General features: G+C 38.0%; 1 protein-coding gene across 1 annotated transcript in view; it reads right to left on the reverse strand.

Moving 5' to 3' along the window:
* Positions 1-3,336: 3,336 nt before the first annotated feature.
* The window catches only part of FOXK2 (forkhead box K2), a 47,968-nt gene continuing 35,462 nt past the window's right edge, over positions 3,337-15,842 (reverse strand). The window contains exons 3-9 of the mRNA XM_054221574.1: positions 15,185-15,332; positions 14,590-14,736; positions 11,429-11,622; positions 10,436-10,611; positions 9,127-9,423; positions 8,681-8,890; positions 3,337-5,543 (exon numbers count right to left, since the gene is read on the reverse strand). Coding sequence (XP_054077549.1) covers positions 5,347-5,543; positions 8,681-8,890; positions 9,127-9,423; positions 10,436-10,611; positions 11,429-11,622; positions 14,590-14,736; positions 15,185-15,332 — 1,369 coding nt within the window. The 3' untranslated portion in view covers positions 3,337-5,346. The remainder of the gene's footprint in view (positions 5,544-8,680; positions 8,891-9,126; positions 9,424-10,435; positions 10,612-11,428; positions 11,623-14,589; positions 14,737-15,184; positions 15,333-15,842) is intronic.

Below are 15,842 nucleotides of genomic sequence, written 5' to 3' on the forward strand. Positions count from 1 at the left end.
GAACATAGTCCTGCTCTACAGGAGGCTGCAGAGTAAGAGGGGGGCAAGGCAAGCTGTCAGAAGTCTACTTCATGTGTCAAAAGAGGATTAAATCGATTTAAAAATGTCAAGTTATTAGCTTAAGACGAGTATTATAGTCCAGAGGTCCAATAGCATTTATTCCTTTAAGTACAGTTGTCTTAACTCCTAGCTAGAAACACGTGGCTTTGGGAGACAGCCCTGCTCGGCAGAGCGCATCGCTGACTGGAAGGGACACAGGCCAGCGGTGCAGACTGCGTTAATCTGTGATGAAATGACGATTCCTGAAAAACAATGTATTTCCACCAGCACCAGCTACTTAACTATATGGATTATTAATTTATTTTGTATTTAAAAATATCTAAACACCTTCTCTCCCCCTATTTTGCTGTCTCTTTCCGCAGCAGCTGTGTCACAGTTCAAAATCCTGAAAGGAAAACTAAAAGATTAGCCAGTGCAATAAATTCAATGGTAATTCCAGGTGTTTGCCAGGAGGAGCCACGCAATATGAGTATTTCTTTCAGAACCTTTAAGTATGCACATTAAAGTAGAAAACACAAGAATAATCAGTAAAGTTAGAAAATGCGAGACACGCGACTAGTTTTTACGTATGTCGGCCAACAGGGCTGTGGCAGACAGCGCGGACTGAAATACAAAGGCTACGGAATACTGTGCGCTTCAGAAAGACAGTCTTGTTCTGGAGTCACGCACCAGTGAATCTACCTCTGTCTTATTTAGCCATTTCCACGCATCCATTTTACTGCTTTTTTTTTTCCTCTTCTTCCCCAAAGGTTGTATTTTTTTTAAACAAGCCAATGACTCTGTTCAGTCTGGTCTGTAAGAGATGCTGTGGAATTTCTCACAATAGTCCATTCTTTCTGTTAAAGGAATAGGTTGTGCTCTTTCAGCCTTTTACAGTAGTTTCGTAGCCCTCCTTTGATTTCTCCCCAGCTCTTGGAAGTATTGACATGAAAACCAGACCCAGCATTCTAGTAATTTTTTCTAGTGCTATAGACAAAACCATTTCTCCAGCTCTGATGAGAAACAAAAAGAACGTAACTAACATATAAAAAGAAGATCAGAAACCAACCCACCATTAATGAAAATTATTCCAGAAAGTGCACAGCTCATTAAACTTATTACAAAAAATAATAATCTCTCTGTTAGTGTGGCACTCTGTGCTAAATCAATACATTTGTGGCCAATGTTTTTTTAAAGCCAAATCAGTGAACTAATGCAAATCCCTGGCTACGTGCCTGAAATCAGCCCCAAATGCCAACACAACTTCTAGAAGAATGAGACTCTCTGATACAAAAAATAATTCTTAATTCAAAGTCTGGCTTGATTAATAGTTAGGAAAGAAAACAAGTAGAAGCAGGAGTAAAGCTTGTTTTCACCTGCCAGCCCACAAATAAGATCAAGAACAACCTGATGGTTAAAAGCAACCTGTGCACTTACTAACTCCAGACATTCCCGTTATAAACTTTGTCAGACACACTGTAGGATTGTTAGTGAGAATGTTAAACTATGTAGTTAAGAGACATGTATAGAAAGGGGTCAATCAGGTTAGTAGAAAGCAGTACTCAATTTAGTATAAATGAGATACATATATATAAAAAAAAGAAAAAATATATATATTTAGATAAATATCTATCACCCACACAGATAGATATATATATAAAATCACACGCTATATAGAATCACAACCTGTATTAATGACTACCAACCCCTCAAAATTACCTTTTGGGGGAAAATTAAATCAAGATATGAAACACAGATCGCTGAAACTTCAAGTTCCACTTTTGGATTTAAGTAATTCTAAAAACCAGCATTTTAAAATAAACCTGTATTGTAACAACCATGCAAGTAAAGGCAAAGGCTTCCCAGTTTTGCCTCCTGTACAGCAATCTGTACTGTCAAGTGGTTTATGAAGCAGAAGTGCTTTTGTATCTTTTGGAATTAGCACAGTACAGGTATTCACCTAAATTGGCTCAATTAAAAATGGCATCATAAAGACCGCTACTATTGTGGTAAATACGTCGTAACGTGGGCAGGGGGAAGCAGCAGCTCAGAACTGAGACTAAGCACACTGATCAAAAAGAATTAAGACTTTCACACCACTCCATCCACAGTCCCCTCTGTTCTGATGACTCAGTGTCACTTTCTGGACCATGCCATACCCCTACGGCTGCTGCTACAGCGGCCAGCACGGAGGCAGGACTGTTCTGTCCAAAGGTAAGAATATCCCACCACCCCAGAGACCGTGCTGCTGCCTTCCCAAACCTTCTGGGACACGGGGCCGCTGCCACACGCAGCTGCATCAAAAACAAAGCTGGCGTAAGGACAGGGAGAGGGATCTCAAGCAAGGAGGACAGAACACGCTGGCAGTGGAGATGAACGCTTCCGTCACTGGACGCAAATGCACGCTTAGGTCTTCCGTATGTTAGAATTCTGGGTCTTTTTCAAAGTAATTTTAAAGTTTACACAAAAGCTGCCTCTTAACAGAAAGAACACTGAACAGGCAGCCCAGAAGGAGCACAAAAGGAAATAATACCGTGCATCATAAAACACAAAAGGTAACGGGAAAGGTTCCATCAGTTCCTAAAGAGAGGTCAAATCTCTAGGTACATGAATCACCGGAAGACATTTTCCATTTGCAGAAGAAAGATCACATTGATCATGGGAGTCCAGGATGATCGGCACCTAGGGCCAATTTAAGAAAGGTCACGAGCATCACCTCGGAAGCAGCAGCGTGACAGGAGTCCCGTTCAGCCTCTGCCATCATGCAGTAACCGTCACTGTATTAATAGCGGGAGGCACAGAAATACATGGACAAACCAGGGAACAGTTCTGGCTGAAACAACCCAACGACTCGCTTCAGTAAGGTCTGACACATAAGACAGAGGAGTCTCCACTAGTCAAAAGCAGTGGAGATTATCCCACATGAGCATTCTTCGGCATCACTAAAAGCATGGATAAGCATATGTAATTTTTATGTAAGACCGTTAGCAGTTTTCTCACATCACACAGCTTTTTCAAAGGGTTTACCCATCTGAACGAAGGCGCGTTCTTGTGCCAAATTCCACATGCGTCAAAAAGTGTAAAACACCACCACGTTACAGCATCGGGACCCAGCCACATTCTCATCTCCCCCTCTACCCAGGAGGGCATCACGTACAGATTCCCTACCGTTAACTCATCACCTTGGCTTCTTTGGTCTGATACTGTTTCCTGCGGCACTGCCAACATAAATCGGATTAATCACCCCAATATATACATAAATATTTCAAACACACTTGTTGAGTAATTTCAACTTAGTTAATTTGCTGAATAAAATTTAATTTTATTTAAAAAATCTTATACACTATTATTCACCTAGCCCTAGTTGTGAACAGATTCTCACTTCTGAAAATAAACCACATTCTAGTCAATTCATTCAACACCAAATTAAATTACTAGTACTGGATTTTTTTCTTAAAAAAAGTATGTTAAAACTTTACTTTTTTATTTTTAAAACCTCTAAAGAAAATGTTGCAATTTTACAGAAATGTTTCTTTTCAGGTTATGCTTTTTTTTAAATGCCTGTTATAAATTCAGCTTGTGTAGAGTTTTTTTCGTAGTTTTTTAATATGTATTATCTGCAGAGACATTGTAACAGTTCCATTTTGTGGATGAACACAAAACTTGTACAGATTTCTCGTATTTGGTCTTTAGGTAAATAGTTCCCAAAAGCTGCCTAAATAAACCACTCCAAACTGTTCAGTCCACCATGAAAATACAGTTTTTCCTTTCGTAGCAGGAAAGGAAATATAAATAATGCATCATTATTACAGAAAATGACAAAAAATCAGATTCAAATTAAGCCAACTATCTAGCTTTCACTCACCTTACTGCATGAGGAAATAAGACGTTATGTGAATTAAAGACTGAACAGCAGCCTTACGTTTAAATTTAATTTTGAAATGTAAAGTGGAATCTATTACCACAATTAAAGTGAGAAATTACCAATACATTTTAAAATGTTCAACTGCAGAACACACACTTAAAAAAAATATTATAATAATAATATGGTAGCCACTGTTAGAAAACCACAACAGCTACTCTTAATGGAGACCCCAAAAGGTCAGTGTATGACATCAAAAGTGTTACGGAGAAACTGGTCAGATTAATTTCTACTGATGGGTGCTTAAGCTTAAAAATATCGAATATACCTCTGACAAGATAATTTTACTCTCTTTTTAAAAGGACTTGTGATAAAGAATTTCATCTTTCTAAATGAAGAACAGTCTGTTATCTTAAACATACACAATATTAAGCGAGACTCTTGTTTTACTTTAGACTGGAAAAATATGCCAGGGACAGTCAAAGTCAACACAAAGTAACAAACAGCAAAAGGTAGCAGAAAGAGAAACAGATAAGTGCAGCTCTGGTCAAATTCATAGCAGTTCTTTACGTCAGTTAACGGCTCATTTACATTGTAATTTCTAATCAGTTACATGCAAGCCCAAAGAAGCATTTGATCACTACACATGGTAATAAAATTTGATTAAATTTATCAGGCAACTGCTAAAATATGAAAATTTGCAGATGTAATAAAGTAGCTTTATCTGAACTTTAACAGGACAGACAAAAGTAAATCATTCCATTGGTTAAAAAAACCCTACATTCAGTTTTTTACCAAACAAAATTTCACATGAAAAGTATTGTGTGATTCCAAAGTTTCCGGAGTAGAAATGGAGTGATTTGAAATGTCAAAGACCCCATTATTTTTGCAAAGAAATGAAAATACACCTCAAAAATTTCTAATTCCACATGTGAACAACAAAATACTGCATATCTACCAACAACTGCATCGGGTAGGTCATTATGAAAGGCTAGCTGCCAAGATGTAGGAAATGGCTCCTTGCCTCTGTTCCCTTTAAGGAATATACAATCGTTTGAAACCAGTTCACACTAAGCGCTTATCATGCTGCCGTTACACTGAGATACTCAGTCCTTAAAATAATCTGATAAAGATTTTTTTAAAGCTGCAGCCCTCCCCAACACTGTATTTCTCAGTGTACACAGTTCAGTAGGGGGCAGGGAGGAGCGGGGGTCACAGCCTCTGGAACAAGATGTTTTGCAGTTTGACTTTAAATTACCAAGTTTTAAGGCCACCTGTGTTGGTTTTTTTTTTCAGTGCTGAAAGTTGAAGTCTGATCACAGGGCCCCTTTCCCCACTGCGTGAGAACATGTTCCAACATTTTAGGTGTTATATTTAAGTGTCTCCTTTTGGCACCATGGAGTTTATTTTTTTAAAAAAAAAAAAAAGAAAACTCCCCTAAGTTTCTAGTTCTGGCTGCCTTTATCACTCACTGCCACAGATGGGGTGTCCACGTTAACAGCTATGACTATGCTCTCTCCATCTTCCGTTTTGATACGTTTGAGTTCCTGCTGTTCTGACTGGTCTCCGTTCTGCCGCTTTGTTGGAAGAGATGCCGATGCAGATGCATGGGTTGCTAACATATGCAAAGGACTTGCAGCAGCTGTAAAAAGATAATAAAAACTTCAGAACCCCAATCCTTGTGGAAACAGACAATACCGAAAGCAAACTTGCATTTTCATTAAAATGATGAAGTCGTTTATCAGTTCTACGTGGGGTATTAGCAATCCCAGTTGAGATTCAGGCACAAATGTTCACTCTTTGTACAAACCTGAAGGACATTTTCCCAAATCACTCAACATTTATGCAGATTTGGACAAAGGTGGAAAAACTGGAAGTATCTCCATTTTGTCTATGGGGACCTGAAGACAGAGGATTAAATGACTGAAAGCCAATCTACGCCATAATTTGTGACAAAACTGGGAAGCGAATTCAAAGTCCCCTTTCAGTAGGATCTGGCCATGTCTATGGATCACTGAAGGACACGCTACTTGGCCTGGACGGAGAGCACCACCATGTCATATTCATCTGCAGACATAAGTTACTTAAGAAAAGCTACACAATTCACACAGCCATGAGATGCAGACAACTCAAACAGCAATTCCTCTTCGACAAATAATGAGGCATTTACCCACAGCATACGGAAAAGACAATGCTTTAACCAGTAGTAGTATTAAGAAATAACGCACTGGACTAGATTCAAGTGCACAACTGAATTAGATCAACAGAAATGTATATAGTTCAACATCCTACACAAGATTTTAATCTTTCTCATTCCATGGAAGAGATAGTACAAGTCACCATTAATGGGCAAATACAGTCCTTTAAACCTTCTGAGACATCCAAGGTTTCCTTCCCTCTACTTGTTAGCAGTCCCTTTCTCAGTATTGACACTGACTTTATTAAACCAAATTCAAATGTCTTTGGAAATAATGCAAAATACTAATTATTTATTTACTTGTTCCATCGTGTTTCATGAAAATTTATCTAAATATTATCAAATCACTTGCTCTTTTACACACAAGCTCCCTTTCTTCAGCACCACTGATGTGCTGACATTACTGCATTACCTGCTAGTGGAGTTTAAACATGAAGTCTATCTTATTTGCTAAACTTGTTATATTTGTTCTTAACAAGCTGTCCTAGAGAATACCTGGAATATCACCTCTGCATGTACCCAAACTGTTCTTGTACTTAGTGTTTACTGGTAGAACAAATACTTCAGAAGATATTTACCTGATGCAAAAAGCTCTGCTGCAACTGTAAAATAATTTGTCCTTAGATCTCAACAGTCCTTCAGCTTCTATTAGAAAAGCTATTCTTTGTACAATTTCTGAATAGACGCCATACAGTTAGTTATGAATAAAATGCTTTACTGAAAATTTATTGTTGCTTAAATAAAAACAAGAAGTTTACCCCTGATTTTCAAACGTGCATTAAGACTATTACTGCATTATTCACTCTGGGGTCTCTGTAGTAGAAAGAGACTTGCTGGCTGCAGCCACAACCAATACGTGGAAGTATGAAACACAAAAAAGAACAATGATGTTTGAAATCTACACTGAAAGTTGAAATAAAGACTATCTAGTTATGTAATTTTATTCTGCAATAAGAGGCTTGAATTTATTTTGGACTTCACAGCTTTCAGTTAGACTGACAGGTAGTAAAAAGCACTGACAAACTGTTTTGCTGAGAATAAGATCTGAAAGCACCTTCTACTACAAATAGAAGATGTCAGAAGAACGGTAGTTGCTCTGGATTTCTTAGCTTTCAGATTGCACAAATCTTCTTTCTCCAAAGACAAACACACACAGAGAAATGTGTGTGTAAATACAGATGTATGCATGTGAACACAGACATATGTAGATGTACGTGTGTGAATGCAGACATATTTGCAGACATGTACAAACACATCTGTACTTCTGGAGACCTATTTCCCCCTTCAGATGCTTTGTCTGAGAATTGTTTCTTGCTGGTTTAGGAGTTACTGTAACTGAGAGACCAGGACCCGGAATACACTTCACTTGCTGTTCAAAATGTGAACATCTCATAAGGTATTTAAGCCCAGGAATCTCAGAGCGAAAACTCCGATCACTGCAAGCGCACCCCTATCACACAGAGTGAAACAGTGAGAAGCACCACAATTCTACTCCTACATTCAGACACATTTCTTAAATACCCCTAGCAGCCATCAGGTTTCCCTACCAAGGAAAACATGTTGAAACGAGATGAGCTTTCAGAGTCCAGGAAAAAGACAAAAAGAATTATTTCTTACTTTTAAAAATAACTTTTCAGTATATTTCACATGACTCTCGTCTCAATTCATACGTCCCCTTCTGCCAAAAAAAGTGCATGTGAAGTCTGACAGCGATTGCTTTTCCTTTACTTAAGCTGGAAATGAAGTGGAAGCAGACAGAACACTGACCTATAAATGTCAGTGATGGATGGAGAGTAAAAAGGAAACAAAGCATATATTGCACTCCATTAGAAAGACTTCAGAAAAGAAATGCAGGTAATAAATTGATATAAGGTAGCCTAAAAATATTTCCGTAAATATATTTTATGACAAAAAAAGCTACTTCAGTATCAGATAACATCTCAAAGTGAAACTGTTAAAACAAGCTGTATGCACCTGCAAAGCAAACCAAAACCGAACAGTCTGTAAACAAGTGTGAATATATGAAAATTATGAAGAAGTACGGCTACCCACTCAGACTGCTGAGTCTGAGAGGGGAAAGATGGTATTCAGACAAGAATAATCTCAAAATCTTACAGAATTTTTGTTAGGTACAGGTTCAATAAAAACAGAATAAAAAGTAACAGTTCAAAAAGCCAACCCACGAGCAACTTCGGTCTCGTTTTCCTGTTGGTTGGTTCTTGACAAATCATGTGGGGAGCAGTTACCGTTTTAATGGCACTGTTCTACAGGAACTTCTTTTAAAACTTGTTTATATCCTGGGTTTAATGAGGAGGGAGGATGGGTTGTCACCACTAAGTACATCCCTATAATGACCACAAAGAGAATGAATAGCTGTTCAGGTAATCATCAATTAAGAGAAACACTGGTTCTTTCCAACAAGGAGGGAACAATCCCTTACAAGACTGTAATCTAAGTTTTTTGTCAACTTAGTTTTCAGTATAACTCCAAGAGACATGAGACCAGAATTCAAGAATTCAGCACCAGTCACATTGAGTTTTTAACACGTACAAAGCAACAAAATACTATGACATAATACGTACCAGCATTGCCCTGTCCTTGTATCGCAGTGGTGATAGGTACTATGTGCGTTCCGTTCTGCGTTACAGTTTTTATTGGTAGCTGGTGTTGACCTAGAGGTGCCTGTTGCACTATAGTAACTGTCTGTAAGGGTGTGGTCTGAGATGTCTGAATGATACGACTAGCAGCTCCTATTGTAGCATGACTAATAGCAGGTATAGGCTCCACTTTAACTGAAAAACAGAAGATAAAACATTGTTAAAAACAAGAAAGTATTAAAGAACCATTTTTTTACTCAATCAGCCCTCAGTGAAAAAGTATATTGTTTTTATTACTAGGTCCAACTTATGATGATGCAAAATCTTCAGTTTTAGCCAACCATGTCAAGCGTTCATCTGGAAGTAAGTTTCAAATAATAATCCTTCTGTATAGAAGAGCTAGCAAAACAACTAACCCCACAGGTTCTCACCTTTTACTTCCTTGTGGTCTCCATTCTCTTGAGGTTCTACCTTGGGCTGGGTTACCATCGCAGCTTGCGTGACTACTGCCTGTCCAGCTACAGTGTAAGTGTTTGCTGGTGCTAATCCAGTCACATTTGTGACAGACACAGCTGGTATCTGGTGGACAACATGAACTGTCTGAACTACAGGCTGCTGGGATGTCGATGTTGTCACAGGAGTTGCAACAGTGTAGGTGACGGGTTTAATAGTTTGTGGTAGCTGCCGTTGTACAGTAATTAAAACTGGTTGGCTAGATAGAGGTGATCCTACCAAGAAAGAGATAAAAATCAGTCTGCCAATTTTAATTATTTCTTTTAAGACAGCCATCCTTTTAACACTAAAGCCTCAGAGAATTAACAACCTCCTTCACCAATACTTGAATTATCCAAAAGATAAAACCGGACAATGAAGATTATGACACATGGCTATTCCAAGCCACATACTCAAGGTAAGTGCTACATTAGCTCAGCAAGACCCATACACCATTTGGGCACCAGCCACTCCTGCCTTCTCCCAAATGCAGCTATTCTACCAAAGCTATGTTTAGTACTCATTTAGTAAAACTCCTTTCCATAGATGGGAACATACAAGCGCTTCAGGCATTGTGTGTTGCGTGTCTGCATTGGCAAAACCCTCAGCTTCCTAAGCTGGGGAAAGCCTGGTGCCTCTGCTTCAGGCCACGCTTGCCTTCGCCACAGAATGGTCACTGGCACTTCCGCAGTACCAGAATATCACCAAGAAAAGAGATGGCAAAAGTATATAAGCTAAAGTAATTAAACAAATACACCCTTATCGCATCATGCTTTATGCTCTTTTTTAAATAGGAAAATGCTTATCGCGCAAATTTATTCTTTCTCTCTTTATCCTTTCAATTCTTTCTATGCCTACTTTTGAAAGGATGACATGATCACAGATGCGTGCAAGACCTTTGCTTATTTCTGTAACCCACGTAAACTAAAGTTTTTGAGTTTTTTTCTAAACCAGAAAGAATACAGTTTGAAAGAAAAAGACAACTGTTACAAGACAATACAGTCCTATACAAGACAGAAGCACAATCCCTGCTTAGTAACAAAGTGGAACAGCACACAGATGACAGTCCTTAACGCATGCAAACAGAATTTACCCGGCACGTTTACATGTTTATCCAAGATTTGCTGTCCACGTTAACAGGCTAAATGTTTACCTTTTTTTTTTAGCGTACCCGTGAAGTCTTGCTAGTATTTATATATTATCCCTCTCCCCCTCCAACCCCCAAATGCTGATTTCAGGATTCCTCACCTGGGGCACTCTGTGCAAATCGCGCTTCTTGTATTACCGCTAGTTTGGGCTGGATAGCACTAGGCTCAGGTTCCATTGGGACTGGAGATCCTTCCCTGGACAGACTCTCGGGGGTCTGGACTCCACTGGAGTGCGCAGACAGCACTCCAGAGTGATTAGGAGAAGCTGGGGCACTTCTGTATTTAAAAATGAAAGCAGCAGCTGATGTGGTTTAACTTCTGAACTGTGAAAGACAGTGACCTTCCTCTAAAGAGGCCATTAACACACACTGGCCACAGGAGGGCACCTCTGCCTTCTGGCAAATACAGTTACAACCCAAAGCAGCTGGTGATCTTTTACAACGCTTCTGTTAAACAGCGACAAAATTTAAAAGCAAATTTCAGGTACAGTTAATGGAGAAGTAGTGGCTGGATGCCTTCTTAGAGAGACTCTCTAAACAATCTGTGAAACATGAACGTTTCTTCTGGTGGAGAAGAATGATGAGCAAATCTCAGTCTACAACGCAAGTAATAAAAGATCTGCACCAGCAGAAAGGCCATAACTTTACAGAGGGAATAATTTAAACCCATGCATTTCTCCATCATGAATTCTGCTTGAACATTATCAGACTAAATACACAATTGTCATCTCTAAGTTCAAAAAAAGGGTAGCTGGTATTTGATAATTTTCTTTGCAGTTTTAAAATGCAGTAGATGGCAGTTAGAAATTAAAATTATAATTCTGTAAAAAAAACCCCAAAGGTATGGCAAGGCTTGCTTACATTAACCATCTGATAGTTACGCAAACCGAGTCAGTTCTTTAACACTAAAAACAAGCAGTAAAAACAAGCCTAGTGTATGGGGCAGCCTCCTAGTAAATCATACAGAATTCAAATACTGAGTCTGGATGAAATTAAATTACTAAACTTGTGACTGTATCCAAAACTATCAAGTCTGTATTAGCCTGAAGATTAAACAACAGCCATAGTCTTTTTGATCATCTGTTTTTCCTTACCTAGAAGAGAGTGGTCCCAGAGGGGTTCTAAAGCAAGGTACTCCCCTAGGCCGCCTTTTCCTAAAAGCCTGCTCTATTAATTTGCTTTCAGAGGCAGGGTCTATCCTCCAGAATGAGCCTTTGCCTGGTTCTTCCTGGGAACGTGGTACTTTGATGAAATAACGATTCAGAGAGAGATTGTGACGTATTGAATTCTATGGAACATAAAAAAATATGTAGAATTCATATAACTTTTCCAAGTCAGAATGTGGCCTACTGCAGCAGTTCGTGCTATAGGAGACTCGGGGTTCAGCTCTTTAATTCCTTAATTCAACAGAACTCAGAGCACTACAAAGGCAGTGCCATAAACCTGAAAGGACTCTGGCATTTTTCAAATCTTTCCCAACAATTAAAAAACCCAAGTATACTACTGCGGCAATAACGGAAATCTCGTTTAATTCTCTAATGAGAAACATGGTGATTGCAACATACTGTTAGAACACTACAAACACTTGTGCATAATGCAGTGTTAAAAAAAAAAAAAATTACCAGTCTTCATACACCACCCTTCCCCAGGTGTCAAAGAAAATGTCAGTTCATTCTAGGAGGGCCAGTAAAATACAGCATATACCGATTCTGATCATATACGATAATCCTGTTACTGTTCCACAATACAGAAAGAGCAGGTTAAATTACACAAGTTCCAAATGCAGCTAGATTGTTGGGAGTTCACCCACAGTCCAGTCTGTCTCAACAAAGGATCCAAGGGTTTAGCGTGTCTAGAAAAACAACAAATGGCAGTAGGTCCTAAAACAGCCCTTCAGCAAGATCTTCATTACTGCACTCTAGTTCACACATTACTTTATCCTCAACTTTGATGTAACACACACATCTCTTCAACCAGAGAGATGTAGAAAAATGCTAACACCCTGAAGAGGCTGTATCTATCCCTGGCTTTGTAGATTTATTTTTTTTTTTTGTCTGAAGAGATATAAAGCCAAAATCTCTCTAAATATTGTCACTGATCAAGAAGAAAATAAAGATAAGCATACATGCTGAAATACTTGTGGAGTAAACAGGGGAAAAAATGGAGAAAAAGCTTTACGTTAACAAAAGCTCTTCAAAATTTGCAAAAATAAAATGCAAATCCTGCTCAAATGTCTGAGTTCATGACCTTGATGGCAACTTTGGAAAATTTAAAGCAATGATAACCATGTACGGTTTCTAAAATGCAAGCTGATGAAACCAGAAATGGTTTTCCCTGCCAAAAATTGAAACAGAACTAGAAGGATGCCGAGAACATGTTTATAAATTGTATTTATTTCTCCATATGCTAGAATAAAAGAGTAGATCCAAAAGTACCTGCTAAAATAAGTTTATGAAGAGGAGACTTCAAGTCCCCAACAAAATGAGACCTTTATATAATAAAGGATATAAATACCTCAATACTACTTATTAAGGTATAAGATTTGGATACTATACACATGTAGATACTCTATGTTTTGAATAATATGCAAATATATAGCCTCAAATATTATTTAAAACATCTATTATATAAGTCATCCTAACTGTAATCTAATACCTGATGGATAAAAGCTAGCAAAGCTATTCATACATGATGTACATTGTTAAGTGTTAGAGCAGTGCTTTATATGGCTACTGAGTGAACAGCATCTAATTTTCAGCTTTTCCAATTGTTTTTATGAATAGGTGCTAATTAATTATTCCAGAACAGATGTGTCTGCTGTGTCTACCACCTTGGTTTTGTGAAGTATTATACATCTAAATACATACACTGTTCTAAGGCAGAATTCTTTAACCATGCTTTACAATGTACGCGCATGTTTGGTTCCATGATACTTACATAAAGCAGCTCTATACACACAGATATTTGAGGTATTTCAGAATGGGGAGCAAAAAGCACATTAACATTTTATAAACAGAATCTTGTTGCTAAAACATATCTGTTAGTATGACTGCAGCCAGGATTCTGCATTGCTTATGTGTGAAACAGAAACAACATTCTTAAAGAGACTTCCTAGCCGCAACAACAGCTAAGTCCTTTACTAGCCAAACCATTAGCAAAACGCCAGGAACAGTTACATTCCCCACTAACCTTGGAATTCCTCTAAGAGTGATTCAACTTTCCTATAGGCCCTATGACAAATAAGTATGCGATTAATATTTAAAATCTATTCCTCTACTGAGAAGGCATGTATTCTTTAGTATTCGACTTGGACAGCAAGTAGAGTATTAACACTTCCTCGCTTTTCCCCTCCCCCAGTCTCTCCAAATTTTACTTCCCTGAAAATAACTTCAGAGCATGCCTCTGCTGCAGATCATGGCTGTACTAAGCAGCACCACAGTGAAATGGATACTCCATGATCGACAGTGCAGACTGAATGTTATATGGGCAAACTGGCCAGTCCTGCTAATTGTGCTCTTCTGTCCTTTGCTGAAGCTAAAAACAGCAGCAAAGGCATTGAACCTTTATGCGTATCTGGAAAGACTGTGCCAGACTGATTCATACTCGGTTAGTCATCCTGGCAAATGCTGAGGTTGGTCTCTTTAAAAATGAAAAGAAAGCAGAAATTAATTCTACAGAATTGACGGGTTTGGTCTAACTCAGTACAAAAAAAAAAAAAGCTAAATTCACAAATACATTATGTTGCATCAATAAAAAAGGGCACATAATAGTGCAAGATAACAAGAGAAAACACACGCTTGTTCCTTCACTGTATTGCATGGTCAAGATCACTGTTTTCAAATAAAACTGAACTTGTAACATTTAATATCTTAATTTTATCTCAAGATAACAATACGGATGTTTACACAATTATAAGTTACAGAACCCAATTACAATCCTAGATAGCATATATATATTTAACTCCACAATGCCAACTGTACTTTCCTTCCCAAAAAGGGAAGGAAAGTGTCACTGTAAGTGTTGCTCCTAGAGGTTTAGAGAATACCATTCAATGAATAAAGCAGTGTTTCAAATACATTATTATGTAAATTGCCTACTTTGTTGGAGAACTTACAACCAGGAAAAAGACAACACACTCATTTGACAAATTCTATTTATGAAGGGCTGTTAGGCTCACCAATTGCCTTCTTATGACCATTTATAGCTGCCAGTATTACTCACAACTAAAATAAAACATTCCAGAAATCAAATTTACCTGCCAGCCCTTGTCTGCTGTCCTGTAGTATGGATAATTTTTAGTTATGTGCGTATAAATTCCATTTAGTGTAAGCTGCTTATCAGGTGCCATTGTAATTGCTTGTACTATTAACTGTGCATAGGAATAAGGTGGCTTAGAGTCGTCCTGTACAAGAAAAGAAAAAGTTTGCATCAATAAACTTTAAAGATATATATATACCACTTTCTACATTAAAAGTTACAAAACACAATTAAATTAAGGCACTTTTGGACGACCAAAATCTTGAGGCAGAAAAGAAACTAAAGACAATTTTGCTCTTCCAATTAGCAGATTCTAAGTTAACATTAAAAATTTGGAGAAACATACAAAGGTAAAGCATTTTCAATGGCCTATAAACAGATACATAACTGAAAATACATACAGACCCTCCCTCAAAGGGAAGACAGGTAAATAAATAAATAAATCTCACATCTTGTCACAAAACCCTATAAACTGTTTTTAAAGTCTGTAATGTTAAATTATGACTTAGTGCTTATACCTTAGCAAACAAAATCTCAGAAGTCTTACATTCACTTTCATGTAATTTATGAGATTGATTTCAAGCAATGTTTACCTTTGGGCTATCTCCACCCGATGCTTCCTTGTCATTTTCTGACTGTGAATTGTCAGCCATTAAATGTAGGTCAGATGGTATTACACGACTCATTTTGTACCCTGAAGAGCCTGCACCACGGGGGCTAGATGGGCAGGAATTTGCAGCACTGTAGAGCATAAAAAGAAGATCCTACTATTTTGTTATACAGTATATCACCACATTATGTCTAATCAAAAAGCTCTTATTGCAGAAAAGCCCACTACCAGAGCTTCTAGACTACAGTTAAGGGTCTGTCAGTATTTCCATTATAAACTCCATCTTCCAAGCCTTCCTAACTCATCCATGGGAATTAAAATCACTGCAGGAAGAAACCTGTCAAACGAAGCTCAAGCTTTCCTCCTCAAAGGAAAAAGGATTAACTGATTTATTAGGTTATATTGTATTTGTCTAAGACTTGTCAACAGAAAAGTCCACTTGAACTAAATAAGCAACCACAAATTTTAAGACACTCATCTGAAACAAGAAACACATCTTGCATGAAATTTCTGCCATATGCTTGTATTCAGTCTGCTCAAAAAAAGATCATCTCCCCTGTGCAGTATTTTTGCGCGTTTGAGAAAATACACCAAGTGGTGAGGAAAAAAAAGTTTTGATTCTCATTTAGATCTAATCCAAC

The sequence above is a fragment of the Rissa tridactyla genome, chromosome 15 (genome assembly GCF_028500815.1).
Source record: "Rissa tridactyla isolate bRisTri1 chromosome 15, bRisTri1.patW.cur.20221130, whole genome shotgun sequence".
NCBI classification, from domain to species: domain Eukaryota; kingdom Metazoa; phylum Chordata; class Aves; order Charadriiformes; family Laridae; genus Rissa; species Rissa tridactyla.